We start from the raw sequence: 19,027 nt of genomic DNA on the forward strand, positions 1-19,027 counted from the left end.
AAATAAGCCCAAAAAATAATTGGTCCATTTAGCTTATTTATCTAAAAGCATAAAAATTTTGAAAACGAACATATAAGCTAAAAATATAAGTTAGCCTACCCTAACTTAATTTTTTTGGCTTATAAGCTGTTTTTAGCTTATAAGCTGCTTATTTTAAGCCCATCCAAACAGGATGTTAAAGTAGCCACACAAATATTTTGACGGTTTAAATTACAACTTTAAAAAATATTCTCTAAATGTGTTTAATTGAAATATATTATAATTCAAAGTGAAGTAAGTTTTGGAGAAGCATTTTTAAGAGAAAAGGACATAAATGGTCCCTTAACTATGAGAGTAGGTTCAAAATAGTCCCTTAACTATGCACTTAACGGTTTTGGTCCTTTAAGTTTGCCATAAGTTAACAAATATGGTCCCTTAACTATGAGAGTAGGTTCAAAATAGTCCCTTAACTATGCACTTAACGGTTTTGATCCTTTAAGTTTGCCATAAGTTAACAAAAATGGTCCCTTAACTATGAGGGTTGGTTAAAAATAGTCCCTTAAGTATGCACTTAAGTTTAACAAAAGTTAACAGTTTTAGTCTCCGACAAACTATTCATCAAACTCTGTTTGTTAGATTTGACGAGAACTGTAAAAAAAAGGAAAAAATTAGCGAGAACTCACATCTAGAGGTACACATTATTAAAGAAACGGTCAAATACCTCAGGATGAAATCGACGGACATCAGTCGGTTATAGGAAAAAACCTACAGACTTGATAATGTCTGGAAGTGGTGTCTCGAAACACAAAGACCGACGGACTCTGTCGATTAAAACCGAGGGAATCCACCGGCTAAATAAAATACACTAGACTTTACAAATAAATTAGAAATAGCAGAAACTAAAAAAGTTGTCACTACCAAAAACAAGCGAAAAACGATGGACGGAAACCGATGGATAAAATCGAGGGACACTATTTTTTTAATTTTTATTATTTTTTACGAAAACCAACGGAAGTCCATCATTTATTTTTGAGGAAAAATGCGCGGAAACTATTTTTTTTCAAAAAAGAATCACTACACTGGAGGTATTTATTTTTCTCGAGTTTTCAGTAAAAACGAATCTAATGTATTTTACTTAGCGAATGGACTCTCTCGATTTAAATCGACAAAGTCCGTCGGTCTTTGTGTTCCGAGACACTATTTTCTGACATTATCAAGTATGTAGTTTTTTCCTCAGTTTTTTCCTATGACCGACTAACGTCCTTCGGTTTTGTCCCGAGTTATTTGAGCGATCTAGAGTTCTCGCTAATTTTTTCCTTTTTTTCATAGTTCTCGTCAAATCTAACAAATAGAGTTCGATGAATATTTTGTCGAGACTAAAACTGTTAACTTTTGGCGAACTTAAAGGACCAAAACTGTTAAGTGCGTACTTAAGGGACTATGTTTAACCAACCCTCATAGTTAAGGGACCATTTTTATTAACTTATGGCAAACTTAAAGGACCAAAACCGTTAAGTGCATAGTTAAAGGACTATTTTGAACCTACTATCATAGTTAAGGGACTATTTTTGTCCTTTTCTCCATTTTTAACGCTTGTTAAAAGTTTCTTCCTATAAAACACGGTGATATTATTTTTCTTGTTCTACCAAACTGGCTCTACATCTATAAATTCACATCCCTTTAAATCATTTTTTCTTTCATTCCCAATCCCCTCTTGTCGGTCCTTAATTGTCCGTTGGAACGTCGAATCTGTGCTTGTTTCAGTATTATATATAACGCACGTCTTCAAATAGCAACTATCTTTTCTCCATCCAAGCCGTTTCATTTCGTTAAATTCTGAAGGTTTCTTGATTGACCCATTTCGAAGATCTGGTGTGTTTTTTGTTATATGGACTATGAATTTATAGACAGCAGCGGTAAGTCCTTCAATTCTTGTTCTATTTCTCTACGTTTAGGGTTTTGCCAATTTCCCTAAACCCCTTTCTCCAATTGGGCTCTGTAAATTAATGCTTTCAAGGAATTAATCATGTGTAACTGTGTCCTCATTCATTCTATGTTAGATTGTATGTTTTTGGTTTGTATTCTGTAAATTTGTTGTAAACTCCGCTGAATTACCTCTGAAAATTAGGGCATGGTCTGTGCTTGCTTTGTGGCTTTCCTCTTATGTTATAGTTACTGCTTTATGTTGAAACTTGTTTTCTTTTTCCCTTTCCACTTTAGGTGTTTTGTATTTGTTTTTGGTTAGTTTGAATGATTCAACGAAATTTCTTAGTTTTGTCTGCTCGGTATGTTATGTCGCCATAACTTGCTATTCTTAGAGAGGTTATGTCTTTATATGTGTTTCAAATAATGGTGAAGAGTGCTGATAGGGTGAATCTCTTGTTCTAAACTCAATACATGGCTTCTATAGTTTAGGAAAATTTGTATCACAGTTCATATCCTGATACATCTAACTTGGTGAAAAGCAAATCTGTATCGTAACATTTTCTTTCCTGGAAAAGTCAAGTCTTTAATTCTATACTTTTCTCTTACTTTTCCCTCCCTTGTATAGTTACCAAGCACGGGGTTAATTCCTTCTTTATGTGTCTTTTCCTGTGGATGCCTTTAAGAGAGAGGGATGGGGGTGGGGCTGGTGGGGGAGGCGGGTTTAAATTTGAGAATGCAAACTAATGGATTTTATAATATGCTTTTCTTCACCAATGCCACTTTATCGTCTTCGTTTTCTTTTGATACTCATAAAAAGAATATTTATCACCCATTAATCATGTTATATGTTGTGCAGATTGTTTATGACCATTCATTTGTCTGTGGGAAAAAGGGTTATGTTCTGAATTACTTGGAGAAAATAAGGCTGTCTGTTCTTGCTTTCATTTTCTTTCCTCTTCTCGAGTCTATATTTAAACAACATCAAACCCAGTATAATCCCACAGGTGGGGTCTGGGAGGGTAGCGTCTATGCAGACCTTACCCCTTGTGAGGGTAGCAAGATTGTTTCCGATAGACCAGACTCAAGGAGAGATGAAAGAAAAGCAATAATAAAAAGCAGTGACAACAACAAGATAAGAAGATAAACAAAGCGAAGAAACAATCAGGCAGTACTAGAAATATAAAAATAAGCAACGTAAAACTACTACTAATATTTCTAGTATAGAAAGAAATACGCTTCGCAGCCTACTAACCCTCTATCCTAATTCTCCACTTCCACACCCTTTTATAGAGGGTCATGTCCTCGGTAAGCTGAAGCTGTGCATTGTCCTACCTAATCACCTTTCCTCAGTACATCTTTAGCCTACCTCTCACTCCTCCTCATTTGGGCATCTATGCATCTCTTCTGCAGACTTGAACCAGCTCAACCTCTCTCCTCGCATCTTGTCCACCACAGAGGCCACTCTTACCTTGTACCGAATGTCTTCATTTCCTAATCTTATCTCTCCTGGTATGCTGCACATCCATCTCAGCTTCCTCATTTCTGCTACTTTTATCTTCTGGACATGGGCGTTCTTGACTGGCTAACACTCCCCCCCTTACAACATAATCGGTCTAACCAACACTCTGTAGAATTTAGCTGTCAGTCTTGGTGACACATTCTTATCACAAAAAAACATCGGATGCGAACCTCCATTTCATCCATTCCGCTCCAATATGATGTCCGACATTATCGTCCACATCTGCTTCATGAGTCATGTCATTGAACTTGCACTCCAAGTATTCTGTCTTAGTCCTTCTCAACTTGAAAACTTTAGGCTATGGAGTCTATCTCCAAACCAGTGTTTTCAGAGGCGTTCTCTTTTTCGGTCCAAGTCCCGGGGCGGGGCGTACCAAAAACGCTCTGGGGCGCAAATGAAAGGCGTAGATCCTTAGGGCGTACGCCCTAGAATTTGGGGCGTAAGTCTCGGGCGTAAAGGAGTACGCTCCGGGCATTAATTTAATTTTTATTGCTTTAAAAGTATTTTTGCTATATATTATGATTTTTATTATTGTTGTAATGATATTTATACTTTATGTTATCATGTTTTCATGTTGTAGTGATTTTTCTTAAAATATATAAATAAAGAAAGCATCTCTCATAGAAAATAACACTGCCATAAATAATTTTTAGATGATAGAGATTTCATACCACTATGTTCCTGAAGCAACTTCTTCCATTTTTTTGTCTTTGCTCTTACGCTTTTTGCCCTTCTCCTTCTTTGAATATATAAATAAAAGTTAGCGCAAATATTTGTTGAGAGTGGGAAGGGCTAATAGATTTGGAGATTGATGATGAAGTGAATGAAGATTTCATTTCAAAAGATTAGCTAGGCTATTATCATTTTTGTGTTGTGACCTTTGTCAAATAATAATTATAATAATTCTTTTTATATTATTGGTGATTTATTTGAATTTATTTGCAGAATTTTAATGAAAACTTTACATTTGCTTATTTTTTAATAATAAAATTATAAAATTGAAGATACATGAGAAATACGCCCCGTAGATCTATGGAACTTACGCCCCGTGTGTCGGGGCTCACGCCTTGCCTCGTCTTTGCGTAAAAAATCTCGCCTCGCCTCACGCCCCCTGCCTTTTAAAACACTGTTCCAAATCTCTAACTTCGCGTTAACTCCGCTTCGAGTCTAGCTTGCCATCACTTTGTAACTTAAAGCGATAAAGCGATGCGAAGCAAAGGGTTATAGCTTCATGAGTGAAGCCATTAGAGAAGCGCTTGAAACCATGATGCACAAAGTGGTTCCCAGAAGGTTGGTCTTTTGAAGCTCAACTTTTGAGGAGTTGGATTAATATCTACATCATTGTATATTGGATGCTAAAATTAGTAAATTTAGTTGAAATTGATTATTATGTTACTACATTCTTCATGTTTGATATTTTAATTTGACAAAACGCTGCACTTCTCACTTTTCGCTTAAGTCCCACGAACCTTGTAAATTTTGGCGCATGCGCTTTTGAAATCACTGGATTTAAGGAAATATGTAATAAATGTTGTCTAGGACTGCCCACCCATTTTTTCTTCTTGAAACGATCACAGGCTCCAAATCTCCTGCTTATATAGTAGCTAACTCATGAAAAATTAGGGAACCATTGGGGATGGGTTTGGGCGCAGGGGAGGGGGTTGAATTTCAAAGCTTGTGGACTAAATCTGGTGCTTTCTTGCTAAGCAGAGTTTTTTCACTGATCATGTTGTGATCGGTGTAGCAATGGAGTTTGGAAGCTTTGTGTTTTGTAGTTTTGTCACACCTTAAAAGATATAGAAACACTTGCAATGAAGATAGTAAAGGGAAATAAATCTTACTGTTATAATCAAAATTAGAAAGTCGAGAAGAAGCAAAATGTAAATTGACTAGCGGATGTGAAAACTTGTGACTTATCTTTATATTAGTTGACCATTTACTCTAGTTCTTGTTGATGATTCATATTTTCAACCATTGACCTTTTAGTGTTCTCTCTTTTGTATACGATTATGATTACAAAATCATCTGGAGTTTCCTTCTCAGTTTCAAATGTGTCTTTCAAATATTAAGTGTTTGACTATTTGACGAACTTTTTTCCATTGTGAAGTGCAATAAAAGACATCTTTGTTGTCCATTAATGTCTCTTGTCTCATTGTTACAGAAGAATGACTTGTATATTTTATATGCTTATTGTGTTGCTTACAGTGTCTGCCTGGGCAGATCAAAAGATGCACTATTAGCATCTCGGATATAAATCTTGGTGAGGTTTGTAAATTGCACACATCTAAACTCAGAGCACTTGTTTAGGTAATGTTTTACCTTAAAGACGTAGTAAATATTTGGTTAGGTAATGTTTTACCATAAAGACATAATGTCAACCAACCTTTTTACTGTGTTATTGTACTGTGACTGTTAAAAGGGCTGCTAAGCATTTTTTATACAACCTTTTTTGCAGATTTCTTTTTTTTTTTTTTTTATGTAAAAGCTACTCCAGTTCAATGGTGTTTTCCCCTTGTTTTGCAATTAATGTAGGTACTGATGATGATCTGCCTCAATCACAATATAATCGAGCCCCTGCAGGAAGCATTATAGGTGGAAACGGGAGGTCTAGTATAAGTTCAGCCCCATACCAAAGGATGTATGTTGATATGGAAGTTCAAATTCACAACCTCGAGCAGGAAGCATATGGTGCAATCCTTCGAGCTTTCAAAGCACAGTCTGATGCTCTTACATGGGTATAAAACATTTACATTCAGTGTTTTGGCTGTCTATAACATTGTTTTGAGTAGGCAATATGTTTTACAGAATCTATAATATTCAGGAAAAGGAAAGCTTGATAACAGAACTCAGGAAAGAGCTGAGAGTGTCAGATGACGAGCACAGAGACCTACTAACCAAGGTCAATGCAGATAACCTCATTCATAGGATCAGGGAATGGAGAAAGACTATGGGAAATCAACCTGTTCATGAGCAGCTCCCTAGTCCAACAGTTTCTGGATCAAGAAAGAGGCCAAAAATGTCACAATCTATGATAATGCCACTTGGTGCCCCGCCTGAGTCATTGCATCATCAGACAATTGCAGCAAGCACGCAACCTACAACTCCAGGTGCAAAATGGGGAGCAGCACCAGGAAATGGAGGATTGAGGTCTAGACCTGTATGTTTTCTTGATAACTAATGGAGCTATCTTCCTATAGTCAAAGGTATAGATATCAATGTATCTTTTAACTTGTTATGCGTTCTATCTTTTCAATAGGGCCAGTCAATGTTCTCCTCTTCAAAGCCCGTTCATTATCAGCAGGCTGGTCCTGGTTCTTCAAGTGCTCTTCATTCTGGTGAACTTGCTGAAAGACCGCGTGACCCTTTGATTGGTAGAAGAGTGATGACTAGGTGGCCAGATGACAACAACTTCTACGAGGCCGTTATAACTGACTACAACGCTGTCGATGTATGTTCTGGATTCAATTAGTATGTTGGAGGTTATGTTCTGGATTTAATTAGTATGTTGGAGGTTATGTTCTGGATTTAATTAGTATGTTGGAGGTTATTGACTGTGCATTATCTGTCTCTATACCGATGTAAAAAATGGTTATCAGAAAGTATCATGCTTTCAGAGTGTTACTAGCTGCCAATATAGCTCTCTTTGCCTGCTAAAATTCTTTTTTTTTTTTGGGAGGGAGGGTAGTTTAAGGTTGCACTCAGACACAACGAGAGAGATGAATTACCTATTCTTTCAGCCTCAAGATTTGGAGACGAGGGAGTGAGTGCAAGAGACAATGATTATTGAGATTCCCCAGTGTGCCAAATTTTGTAATTTGGAATGTTTTATCGTTCCTTCTCAATTTGGTTCTTCTGAATAGAACTTTTTCACTTTAGATTTCTTGCTATTGCCTTAACCTTTCTTTTTTGGGTGTAGGTGGTTGAGGGCAGGGATTGTTGACTAAAAACTTTTCAGTGCAATCCTAATGATTTGGCAACTTTTTTCTTGAAACCTGACAATGTTGCTTTTAATTTTAATATTTCTCTTAAATCAAAAGTTGCTTTAATTGCGCGTTGTTTTAAAACTAATTTAGTAGTGGATCAACAAGCATAATAATACTATGGATATGCTGTTCCATGAACTAAAACACAGGTTATTTATAAATTAAGGCACTCTAGCTTTTGCATTACTTTTAGATTACACGAGCAAATTGCTTGTGCTGTGAATTTCATACTCTTCTGACTTGCAGTTTCTTTCTCTAGGGCCGGCATGCTTTGGTGTATGATATCAATACACCAAATGAAACTTGGGAATGGGTTGATCTCAAAGAGGTACTCTCTTTTGTTATTCAATTGGCTACACATTCCTGCTTCATGTGTGGTACATTCGTATTTGGTGCTTTTTTTCTGATAACTTAATAATCCTCCATTACAATTTAAGTGTCTTTCCTTTTTTGCCTATTTCAAAAGAATGTCTCTTTCTATATTTGCTAACTCTCAAATTTCGACATTCTGTATGGCTTGTTTAAGACCACAAGATTCAAAGGGCATTTTGGTAAATTACACATCTTTAGTTTAAGACCACAAGATTAAACAATCTCCCCTATTTTTAAACTCTGTGCCTTGTCAAATTAAGACACTTAAATTGGAACATGGGGTGTAAGATTTTATTGAATGTTTGGGTTAAAAAACATGTATTCAAGTGTCATACCAAAAAAGAGAACCAACAAAAAGATATGATTTTCGATAAAAGTTACCCAATCTTTTATACAAAGAGGAATAGTACACCAAAAGGAAGTAAGGGATAAGAGGCTATTACTCCACTGTGCAAAATTACTCTCTACCCCTTCGAAAGCTCTTCCATTTCTTTCCTTTCAAACCACCTGCGTCGGTGCTGTTGAGCTAACTTTCCCTGCCCTATGTCTACTCCTCTGTCTTCCACAGTTCCATATGAACAACAATTTTTCTACAGTGTCAGGCATCACCTGATCCATTCCAAACCATATACAGATGATCCGCCATAACCAAGAAGCATAATCGAGAAGCCACTGTAAAAAGAGATGACTCATGTCTTCACCCGCGTCCTAACACATTAAACATCAACTAACATAAGTAGTCTTCCTCTTTCTCAACTTTTTGGCGGTCAAACTTTCAGCCGTTAGAATCATCACTTTTTGCTGCAAGCCAAGCGGAGAACCATACTTCTGTGGTACTTTCCTTGCCAAGCGGACAAACACGCCCTCCATGGTACTTTTGGAATCCATACGAAAAGATGTAAGCCTGATCAAGAGCTTCTCATACTACGACTTAACAGAAGGCACTCCATTGCTCCTTGTTCCTCACCTACATACATCAGGGCCTTCTTGTGCTGTGCTTTGTTGGTGAAGCATTTTAATTAGGCTTTGGAGCTTATTCACCTCCCAATCTTGGAAATTCCTCCTAAAACTCAAATTCCAAAACACTTTTTTTTTTTTTGAAACTGGTAAAGTTTCAAATTCCAGAATACTTCTCCATGCTGTAGTCTTTGACTTGTTGGACTGTATTCTCCTTCTGGCATCGTATATTTTAGGAAATGTAAGTCTCAAAATGTTGTTCCTGTTGTCTCTGCACCACCTGTGTCCCAAAAAACTTATCCTTTTATCTACTACCTTGATTGATATGTTCTGCTAAGCTCTACCAATCCTTCAAAAATAATTCTCCAAGGCAAAAAACAGCATCATTTGTTCTTGAACCCCCTTCCAAGACCTTGTATTTATACGCTATCACCTCCCTCCAAAAGACTTGTTCCTCTATACAAAACCTCTATAGTCATTTTCCCAATGAAGCCTTATCAAACACCCTTAGATCTTTAACCCCCTAGGCCACCCCAGTTTTAGGAGACATCACAGTTTCCCACTGTACCAAAATGAAAACTTGCCCCATTTGTTGCATCCCGTAGAAAACTCCTTTGGAGTCTTTCCAACTTCTGCGTGTCACTAGTTGTTGCATGAAACAAGGACATGAAGTAGGTAAGGCTGCTTGATATGTTCTTAAATCTACACTTCCTTTCCTCCTTTAGACATGTTTCTTCTGCCATCCTAAAACCTCTCAAGGAAACCTCTTCTCAACCCTCCGAATCACCTGATTCCATTCCGCTTGATCCTTATCCGAAACTCCTAGCGGCAATACAAAATTAGGTGTTAGGCAGAGCCCCAACCTTGCAATTCAATATGATCTCATGTTTTCTGAGGCTGATCTTAAGACCTGACAACACTTGAAACCATGTAACCGCACGTCCCAGATATTTCAACTTGGCCCTATCCGCATCGCAAAAAACTAGGGTATCATCTGCAAATAATAGATATGAGACCCGCACGGAACCATGTCTTGCCATCACTGTACTAAAACCTCCTCAAATAATCACCGACTACGGCCTGTTTCATCATCTTGCTGAATGCCTCCATAACTAGATGGAATAACATGGGAAACTGTGTTTCTCCCTCTCGCAGGCTGCTTGAGCTGTTGGAAAAATAACACATTACCATTCATAAGAACTATGTACCTAACAGTAGATATGCAACACTTGAGCCACTTCCTCCATCTAACACCAGAACCTATCTTCAGCATTACTGTATCCAGAAACTCCTAAATTACGTGATCATATCCAATTTGCACAAAATATCTGCTACTCCTTGCTCTCTTCTCTAGTCCATAACTTCATTTGCCACCAAAGCTGCGTCTAGGATTTGTCTACCTTCCACAAAAGCATTTTGCGAAGTAGACATTATCTTCTCCAAGATATCCTTTAGTCTATTGGAAAGAACCTTGGAAATAATCTTATAGATGCTTTCGACTAAACTAATAGGTCTATAGTCTTTGGTGCTTGTTGCTTCTTCCTTCGTTGGAATGATGACAATGAAAGATGCGCCGGGTTTTTTTTTTTTTCCAAATTCTCCCCTCGTGAAATTCCTCCATAGTCTCCAACATTGCTGGAAGAATGCCAAAAACCATTTGGTCCCGGGCTTTATCTCCCGCACAACCCTCCGCCTCCACACCTTTGAATTTGGTGCTTAGCAGGGGCATTATCTTTTAGAGCCTGTTTGGAAATGAACAAGGATATCAATCAGCTGATATATATCACTTTTTTCCTTACCATGGAAAATGTTAGAAATGAATTTTAGGCTAAATTTACTCTAATTTATTTTACAATGATAGAGGATTTTAAGAAAAATATTATGATCTAGATATTTTTTATTTTTTATTTTTTATTTTTTATTTTTTTTATAAATATTATGATTTACAACAAAATATTATTTTATGTATATATATCACTAAATCCTAAATCATAATATTTATAAAAAATAAAAAATATCTAGATCATAATATTTTTCTTAAAATCCTCTATCATTGTAAAATAAATTAGAGTAAATTTAGCCTAAAATTCATTTCTAACATTTTCCATGGTAAGGAAACAAGTGATATATATCGGCTGATTGATATCCTTGTTCATTTTATTTTAGGTGCTTTTATGCCAAGATAGCTTTTAAGAACTTTTGTAGTGTTTGGGTAAGATAAAAAAGTGCTTTTAAGCACTTGTTTTTAAGCCAAAATAACAAAAATAAGCTAAAAGTCATTAAGTTAGGATTCCTAACTTATGGCTTTTGCTTATAGGCCATAAGTTATAAGCGCATCTCTTATATTCTTCGGATCTGACTATTGTGCAAATAGTTTTATATTAGGAAATTGATCAAATTCTTGCCTGGATGTCAAATCTGTTGGATCAAAAAGTGATTTCCTTTATCTTTCCTTTCTTTTTTTTTTTTTTTTTCAACTTATGAAGTTCAGCTGTTGTATCTTCTACAAAATAATGATTCTAATCAGTGAATTTACTTATGAAAAACTAGAATGTGCTCTCCTTCAGTGGCCTTGCACCCTTGTCATACAGGCGTCATTTGTGGGATCTTTTGAGATGTTTCTTTACATTCCCCACTTTTAGCCTCCGTTGGATAAATTTGTATGTATTTCTTTTTCGTGATTAATGCAACGATATATTTCTAGCTATATCAGGACCATTACATGTTTTAAGATTCTTCATTTCGTTATGGTGGCTATAAATAAAACCTTGATTATCTCTGCTTCAGACTTGCTGTGGCAATATATTTCTTGATTATGAGCACCCTAAGGACATTGTACCTTCCCAAAGGAAAGAGTTCTGAAAGACATCGGCACAATAATGTTGCATTTTGAACACGGGATATTAGGAAATACAATAGTGAAATCACTTTGTTATTTTCTTAAAATGCAGATTCGCTCCGTGGATATTCGATGGATAGGTGATGATCCTGGAATATCTAGAGTTGGTGGATGTGGTGGGCCAGGCTATGGAGTTAATACTCTAAGTGCTGGAAGCGGGAGGAGATTTGCCAGGCAACAATTTGAGAATGATGGTCATGCATCAGAGAATAGAATCGTACAGAAGACATCAGATGAAATTGAAATACTGCACACAGAAACACTGTTAAAGAAGGTATAATGCCGTGTGGATCTAAATTACTCATACATAATAGACCATGTCTAAGTCATTTTATTTTCACCTTGCCGACCTATAGGTTGAGAAGGTTATTGATGCAAGTCACCCTGATCTGGTTGAGATTGAAAAGGCAAAGAAAATGCTCAAGGTAGAACAAGTTCAACAGTTCCCTTAGCCTATATTTGTTTCTTCTGACAGCTGAAACCTGATTATATTACAGGAACATGAACAAGCTTTAGTTGATGTGATTGCCAAGCTTGCAGATGTTTGTGACAGTGGAAGTGGTATGAAATAATTACAGTTTAGGTTATTCTTTTAAATTGGTGCATCTTAATCAAAATTTGTGTTTTGAATTGATCTGAGTCTTGCTTGATTGCTTTGTGTCCTACTATGTTCTCTGTTAGAGAACTTCTTATCTACTGCCTTTTTTAAGGGAAAATTCCGGAAAAACAAGCCAGACACTTTTCAGTTTATGCATTGAAGAGAAGTTGTAAAGCTTTTGCCAAAAAAAAAAAAAAAAAAAAAAAAAAAAAGAAAAAGAAAAAGAAAAGGGAAACAAAGAAAAAAAGGAACTACTCAGGATGTGGTTTTCAGTTTTTGCAAATATATGGAAAACTTTTCTTTAATGATTTAGTAGAAAAAAAAAAAAACTTTTGTAAAAATTGCAAAAGTTTGAGAACATTGTTCAACACTTTCTGAAGACATGCCAATGATCATTTGTATGCTTTCTGTTCCAACAATTTCCCATGTTGGATTTTCAGAAGTTTCGGTTCGTTTTCTACAACTAAGCTGCTTCTAAAAAAATTTAAGTGAATTCTTCAGTCAACTGAGCAAGTTTGCCTATTTACCTCGATGAAAGTCAATCCAGCTTCCCTGACAGTGATGACCGATGAAATGTATCGTACTGTCTAGATTTAATTCACTGTAAGAATTATTCATAGTGTAGCAAATACACATACGTTGCTATCAGTCCATATCTGCATAGTAGTGAATCCAGTGAGCAGATTTGTGTAAATCTTGAAGATGCAACAATGGAGATTGTGTTCTTTGATTGACCCCCCTTTTGACAACAGTTGAATGCAGTACCAGAAGTATTTGCTTGATTTTGAGAAACATATACATATATCTTCTATTCTTTTTCGGTTATTATAATTTATATGATTAGGTGGGGAGCAGCCATTCTTCCGTAGAAATAATCTGCTTGGGAGCAATCATGATGGTGTGGATATGGAGCCTGAGACGAGGGCACGAGGTCAAGGCGCACTGGAAAATCACCCAGATGAGGATGTCATCGTTATCTAGTTTCTTCCTTTTTCATCAACGTTTGTAGGCAATCCATTTTGTCCATCTAGGATTTTGGAGCTGAGCTTCTAAATGTTGTATTTCACCTCATTGGATTGCAGTGCCAAATTAGCTGTCATATTTGTTAATCTTGTAAGACAATGTAGAGATCTCTTTGTATGTTATGTTTCAATTACTCTTCAGTTGTGCTGCTACAACGGGACTGCCCCCTCCACCCCTGCCCCCAACCAATGAATAAAGTTGCTTCAGTTTGTTTTCCTTGCCCAAATACTTCCTTTTTATTTTTTTGTGATGGTAGTGTGCATAAGCCAGTTTGGGCTGGCATTATTTACGAGATAACTATTATCCCTCGCAAACACGAGTACTGGATATTGTACTCATCAAAGAGTTGACAAATGGAAGAAAGTACGTAGGTTTTCTGTGCTGGGATTTAAGTCTCTGATGGTATTCATCCATTTCATAGACCATTAGATTACATCTTTGGGTGTTTTTCCACCAAGGCTTTACACATGAAAAGAAATCGCCTATTTTTTCATTCGTTTCATAAAATATTTAGACACCCTTGGGTGCTTTTTCTTTTGCCCCAAATACTGACCATTGAAATATATGGCAAAGAATACCAAAGCATTAAGGTAAAATTATAATGTGGTAATGAATTCGAGAATGAGGTTAACCATGGCAGCATCAAAAGCAGGACCCTCCATCTGAAAATGGCTAGCTCCTTCAATAAGGTGCGTTATGTGATGTCCAGCAGCATCCTTCAACTTGTTTTCCAACTGTTTAACACTGGTGAAGCCATCTTTGGTACCCATCACAAATAGTTTAGGCTTTGGGGATTGTAATATTGCTTTTTGATGCCTTCCAAAGAGAATTGAAGCAGTAAAACCAAAAGGGTATCCCAAGCTCACATACCCAACCACTTGCTCTACTTGATCAACTGCAGATCCGGCTATTGCTGCTCCTGTTATCACGGAATAACAAATTCAATAAGCTGTGGAGATTGGTTATACTTAATTACAACCCTGTTTCAATTTGTCTGTCTTGTCCTACTTTTCATTTTTAGTACATTTAAAAAACGAATGTCTCTCTCCTTTTCTTGCAACTCTTTTATTTCAGTTTCCACATGATACATTAAGATCACAAGATTAAAGAACATTTTAGTACATTTTACATATCTTTAGTCGATAACAACAAGATTCAAAAATCACTTTACTTTCTTAAACTTGGCGCCAAGTCAAAATCCGACAAATAAATTGAAATGAAGGCACCAATTGCTCGGATATTCAAATAGCCCCATCAAAATTCAAGATGCAATTTATTTTACCGTTTCCAGTTGAGGAAAAATAATGTCAGTATTGTGAGATCTAAATCGAAAATTTATACGAGACATACAACTTTGCAGTTGCCCATATTTAGGAGCCGTTTGGACACGATTTGAAATCATGATATGAAATCATGATGATTTGATGTTAAAATTTTGTCTGGACATGCAATTTGAATCTTAAGTTGTATTTTTTCTTATAGACATAAAAACCTCACAAATTATGAAAACCATCAAAATTTTACCAATTCTTATGCAATCTTACCAGATGAACAAGTCAAAACTCATAACAAAATTAATACACTATTAGACGGTCTTTCTAAAAAAAATACAACATCAATTAATCAAACTTAAGTTCAATAAAATGAAAAATTGAACATAAATTGTAATGTAACTACTCTTTAATATAATACTCTCACATAATTAGTAAGAGTAAATTTGTAATAAATATACTACTATCTTTTAATATTTGATATAAATGGTAGATAAACATAATTGGTAAATATATATACCAACTTATGGATCTATTTTTACAAAATATAAACTTATGGGTCAATTTTTATATTTAAAAAATTTAAAATCATGATTTAAAATCTCAAATCATGCCTTTTTGGATGATTTGAAATTTCTACTTAAAGTAACAAACAATAAGTATGCTCCCAGAGTCCGCACTATTTGATTAGGCATGAGCTTAAGGGAAAAAGGAAATTTTTTGAAATTTGTGATTCAAAATAAATCTTAGATATTTATATTACTAGAAATCACCTCATAAAATTAATTTATTTTTAAAAATAAAAAAATGACAGATAAAAATAGGAAAGTGTGTCATATTAATTGGGACAAGTGGGAGGTTAGTAGCATGTTGACCTGCAGATGAACCAACAAGGATAATTCTGTTTGTCTTGAAATTGGAGACAGCCCATTTGCAAACGGAGATAGCATCATTAATTTCAGCGGATCCAGTAAGAGAAGCACGGCCAGTGGATTTACCAGCGCCTCTGGTATCAAAAGTGACCGCAATTATGCCTCGATTGGACAAACCCCTAGCAATGCCTCTCATCAACCCTTGACATCCACCAAGCACCGAATAAGGATGCACCAACACTGCAACAACGTTGGTGGAATTGTTGTCGGATATTGGCCTGTAAACACGAGCGTCTATAGTCACACCGTCGGTGCTCTCAATGGTACAACTGCTTCTGCTATGGGTACTACTTTCTTCAGCCATACTTGCTGTTGTTAATTTGGAAAAGAATGCTTGAGTTTTGGACAAGAATTAAATGGAAATAAATGTAAGGGCCATTAGGCTGTAGCTGAGAATTTAGATTCGTTGGTTGGGCCGCTGGAGGAGTAGGTTTCTATAATTTCGAGAAATAAATGCAAGAAATTTATTTTACTCACCCTGTCTCAAATTATTTATCGTTATTTTATTTGACACACGCCTTAAGAAATATTATTAGGAGGGGTTATTGACCAACCTTACCCTTGTTTATATCTAAATTATAATCTCTCTACATTAAATGTTTACTTTATTTATGTGTCATCTCTATTACTTAGAGAACACTACTAAAGATAAAATGGGTAAAAAATAATTAATTGTGCCTTGAACTTCTAAAACGATAAATAATTTGAGACAACTATTTTTAGTAACCACGACAAATAATTGAGACAGAGGGAGTACTTTTTTTCTTAGTCATACTTTTGATATTACTAGTTTCAACGTACGTGCGTTGCACGTGCGTATTAATTAAAGAAATTCAGACAAATTATTTGTTTAAATCCGAAATAGTTAATATATTAGAAAATTTAGACCAAAAAAGAGTATAAGGCGTATATGTATATAATTTGGATGTCAAAAGAGATATTTAATTTCATCATAAAATTGGAACTCTTGCTTTAGACCCCAAATGTCTTACCTAATTTAAACTCCAAATAAGGAAAACATTTTAAGGTAGAGTTCTGATGCGTTAAATAGTTTGGACTTCAGACTAGGAAAGCTTTTGTATAAGATAAATCTTAATTGATTTAAGATCATATATACAGTTTTAAAATATTATGACTTCTGTATACGGTAAAAATCGAATCAATTTGTACAAGGCAAGGACCGGGGTAAATGTTACAGTTGTCTGGTATACAATCAAGGAAGAATAAGGTCGTTGGCCACCAATGGGAATGAAGACCGAGGGGTCGTGAGTTCATTCACCTCAGTGTCAAAACCGAAGGTACTTTGATGGGCATAGAAATCTCAAGCCTGAGGCGAACACACTCAATATAGGCTCGGAGAATCCGTTATGGGGCAGGACACGCGTCATCTGACTGTTCCGCTATTTGCGCCGACAACAGTACGGGTGTCAGACCGTACAGACGCCACCTTATCCATTTTAGAGTTTTTTCTAGAAAGGCCTTTCTAGAATGTACTAAGGCCTATTTGTTATTAGCTATAAATAGGGGTATCACCCCCTTCTTTTTCAGGTTAGCTTTCTGATCATTCTTCACATTTGTAATCAGAAAAGTGGCAGTGAAATCTTCTTAAGTGTTTTGGCTCGGTTAAAGAAAGCAATCTCCAAACCGGACCAGCTCTCAGAGCTTACAAACTTGTCTTCTTAAGTTCTCTTTTACTATTCTTTATCAATATATTACCATTTACTTGTTATAATCTTATATTATAAATTAATCTAACCACATATCCTATTAACCACTTATAAATTTAATTGTTATCCATTTTTTAGGGTAAACAACTTCGTCTACAATATTTAAATAATAAAATATTTAATAATCAACATTTTAGTTGATTTTAAAGTACTCATATCAGGAAACAATTAAACTATAATTTCGTTTAATGTGAATCTATTTTTAAACGATAAAAAAGTTGAACGATATTTGGCTAAGAGATTTTGCGTTTTTCCTATTATGTAACAAATTTTTTTATTGATTTTAAATTTCTACATATTAGAAAAATAATTAAATTATAATTTCATTAAATGTAGCCTAAACCTAGAGTCCGAAGCATGATTTCCTAATGTATAATGTGAATTTGCAATTTTTTTTCATAGCTTTTATAGTTACCAAACTTTCCCTTTTCAAGAATCCAAACCTATTAATTTATTACCCCAAAAAAAAAAAAAAGATTCCTAAATCTAAAAAGAGTTCAAATTAGTGTTTCGTGATTTTCTTAACGTGAATGAATTTTAAAGGATTTTAATAACATAAAGACTCCAAAACCTAAAAGGAACCCAAAGTGGGAAAGTTTCCTAACGCGACTAAATAAATTTTAGTTAAATTTGAAAATCTATATATTAAAAAAATAATTAAATAACTATTTTTTCTAGTGTGAATTTCTTTTTTAAAGGGTAATTTTTTTTTTTAAGTCCATGTAGGATTGGTACGTCTTTAGAACTTTAGAATAGGTTGGATACAATATTTGACACTTTTTATTTTTCAGAAACACTTCTAAATTTATAGTGTTTTTGGATTTTTGTGTTAGAATATTACTTGGACACCACAATTGCTTAGTCTTAATTTAGTCTAAACCAGACCTAAACAAGTTTTAGAACAAATTAGATCACAATAATAAATATAGACAGACTTAAAAACAAATCAAACCTAAACAAATTACAAATCTAATTAATTGTGATGAAAATTTACCTAAATAAAATATATTTTTAGAAGAGAGAAAATATTGTACCTTTATAACAAGATCGATTTTAGTGTACACAGTTTGCGTGTGTACTTATAAAAATATAATTAAATAAATTAAACAAATATTATTCAATAATATATTTAAGTTATAAATTAAAACTAAAGAAAGTGTAAGTTCTTGAAGATGATAATATTTAGCTAGATCAACAAAGGAAGAAATTAAAACTAAAGAAAGTGTAAGTTCTTGAAAATGATAATATTTAGCTAGATCAACAAGGATTGTGGTGTAGTGCCTGATACTACTCTATCCTTAAGCACAAGTGTCTCGAGTTCGAGCCCGCCCGAGTCACCATTGTTAGAGAGTGTTTTGCCCCCGGTGTGGGGCTACCCGTAAGAATCGTTTAGTCGGGCCCCCGATGCAACGGTGCTTAGGACACAGGATGGGAAACCAAAAAAAAAAAAAAAGAGAAATCATGACATACCAAAATCCTCGATATATAATGTGAACACTAATTGGATAAAATTTTAAAACAAATATAGATGATAAATATAAATCCAAACACACACACACACACACATATATATATATATAAAATTTAATGGGTCTTAGTGTCATGTCCTTAGTTTTCAACTAAGCACACGTGCGGCACTTGACAACTTGCTCACGATCTTGCTATGCCAAGTCAGCCTAGATGATTACACTTAGGATCGCTAAGAGAATGGTAGATAAGAAAGACGAGAAATTTGCTAAAGGAAGCTTTGTATTAGAGAAAATTTAAATTGTTTTGCTTGATGGTTTTTACAAATGAATGTCCCTTTATTTATACTACTCACTTAGGGACTAATATGTAAA

At 35.1% G+C, this 19,027-nt stretch overlaps 2 protein-coding genes and 1 long non-coding RNA gene across 6 annotated transcripts; 2 read left to right on the forward strand and 1 right to left on the reverse strand.

The window, feature by feature from the left end:
- The first annotated feature begins 289 nt into the window (after positions 1-289).
- LOC132045216 (uncharacterized) lies at positions 290-1,035 on the forward strand. Its single transcript, XR_009412368.1, has 2 exons — positions 290-385; positions 556-1,035. It is a non-coding gene; the product is annotated as an uncharacterized LOC132045216 (long non-coding RNA).
- A 531-nt stretch (positions 1,036-1,566) lies between these two features.
- On the forward strand, positions 1,567-13,472 carry LOC132045214 (protein EMSY-LIKE 3-like). 4 transcript variants are annotated; one of them, XM_059435756.1, is made up of 10 exons: positions 1,567-1,895; positions 5,630-5,731; positions 5,957-6,159; positions 6,246-6,581; positions 6,681-6,872; positions 7,667-7,735; positions 11,688-11,909; positions 11,992-12,060; positions 12,133-12,196; positions 13,078-13,472. In XM_059435756.1, the coding sequence occupies exons 3-10, from the start codon at positions 6,061-6,063 to the stop codon at positions 13,212-13,214; spliced, it is 1,188 nt and encodes a 395-aa protein (XP_059291739.1). In that variant the 5' UTR covers positions 1,567-1,895; positions 5,630-5,731; positions 5,957-6,060; the 3' UTR covers positions 13,215-13,472. The 4 variants fall into 4 exon arrangements, with proteins under 4 accessions (XP_059291739.1, XP_059291741.1, XP_059291740.1 ...); XM_059435758.1 differs by having other exon boundaries at positions 5,630-5,689; XM_059435757.1 differs by having other exon boundaries at positions 5,630-5,684.
- Positions 13,473-13,846: 374 nt separating this feature from the next.
- On the reverse strand, positions 13,847-15,889 carry LOC132045215 (uncharacterized). Its single transcript, XM_059435759.1, has 2 exons — positions 15,403-15,889; positions 13,847-14,175 (listed from the first exon to the last, which is right to left on the reverse strand). Exons 1-2 carry the CDS (start codon positions 15,761-15,763, stop codon positions 13,853-13,855), a joined length of 684 nt encoding a protein of 227 aa, XP_059291742.1. The 5' UTR covers positions 15,764-15,889; the 3' UTR covers positions 13,847-13,852.
- Positions 15,890-19,027: the final 3,138 nt, after the last annotated feature.

The sequence above is a fragment of the Lycium ferocissimum genome, unplaced genomic scaffold (assembly GCF_029784015.1).
Source record: "Lycium ferocissimum isolate CSIRO_LF1 unplaced genomic scaffold, AGI_CSIRO_Lferr_CH_V1 ctg6309, whole genome shotgun sequence".
Lineage (NCBI taxonomy): Eukaryota > Viridiplantae > Streptophyta > Magnoliopsida > Solanales > Solanaceae > Lycium > Lycium ferocissimum.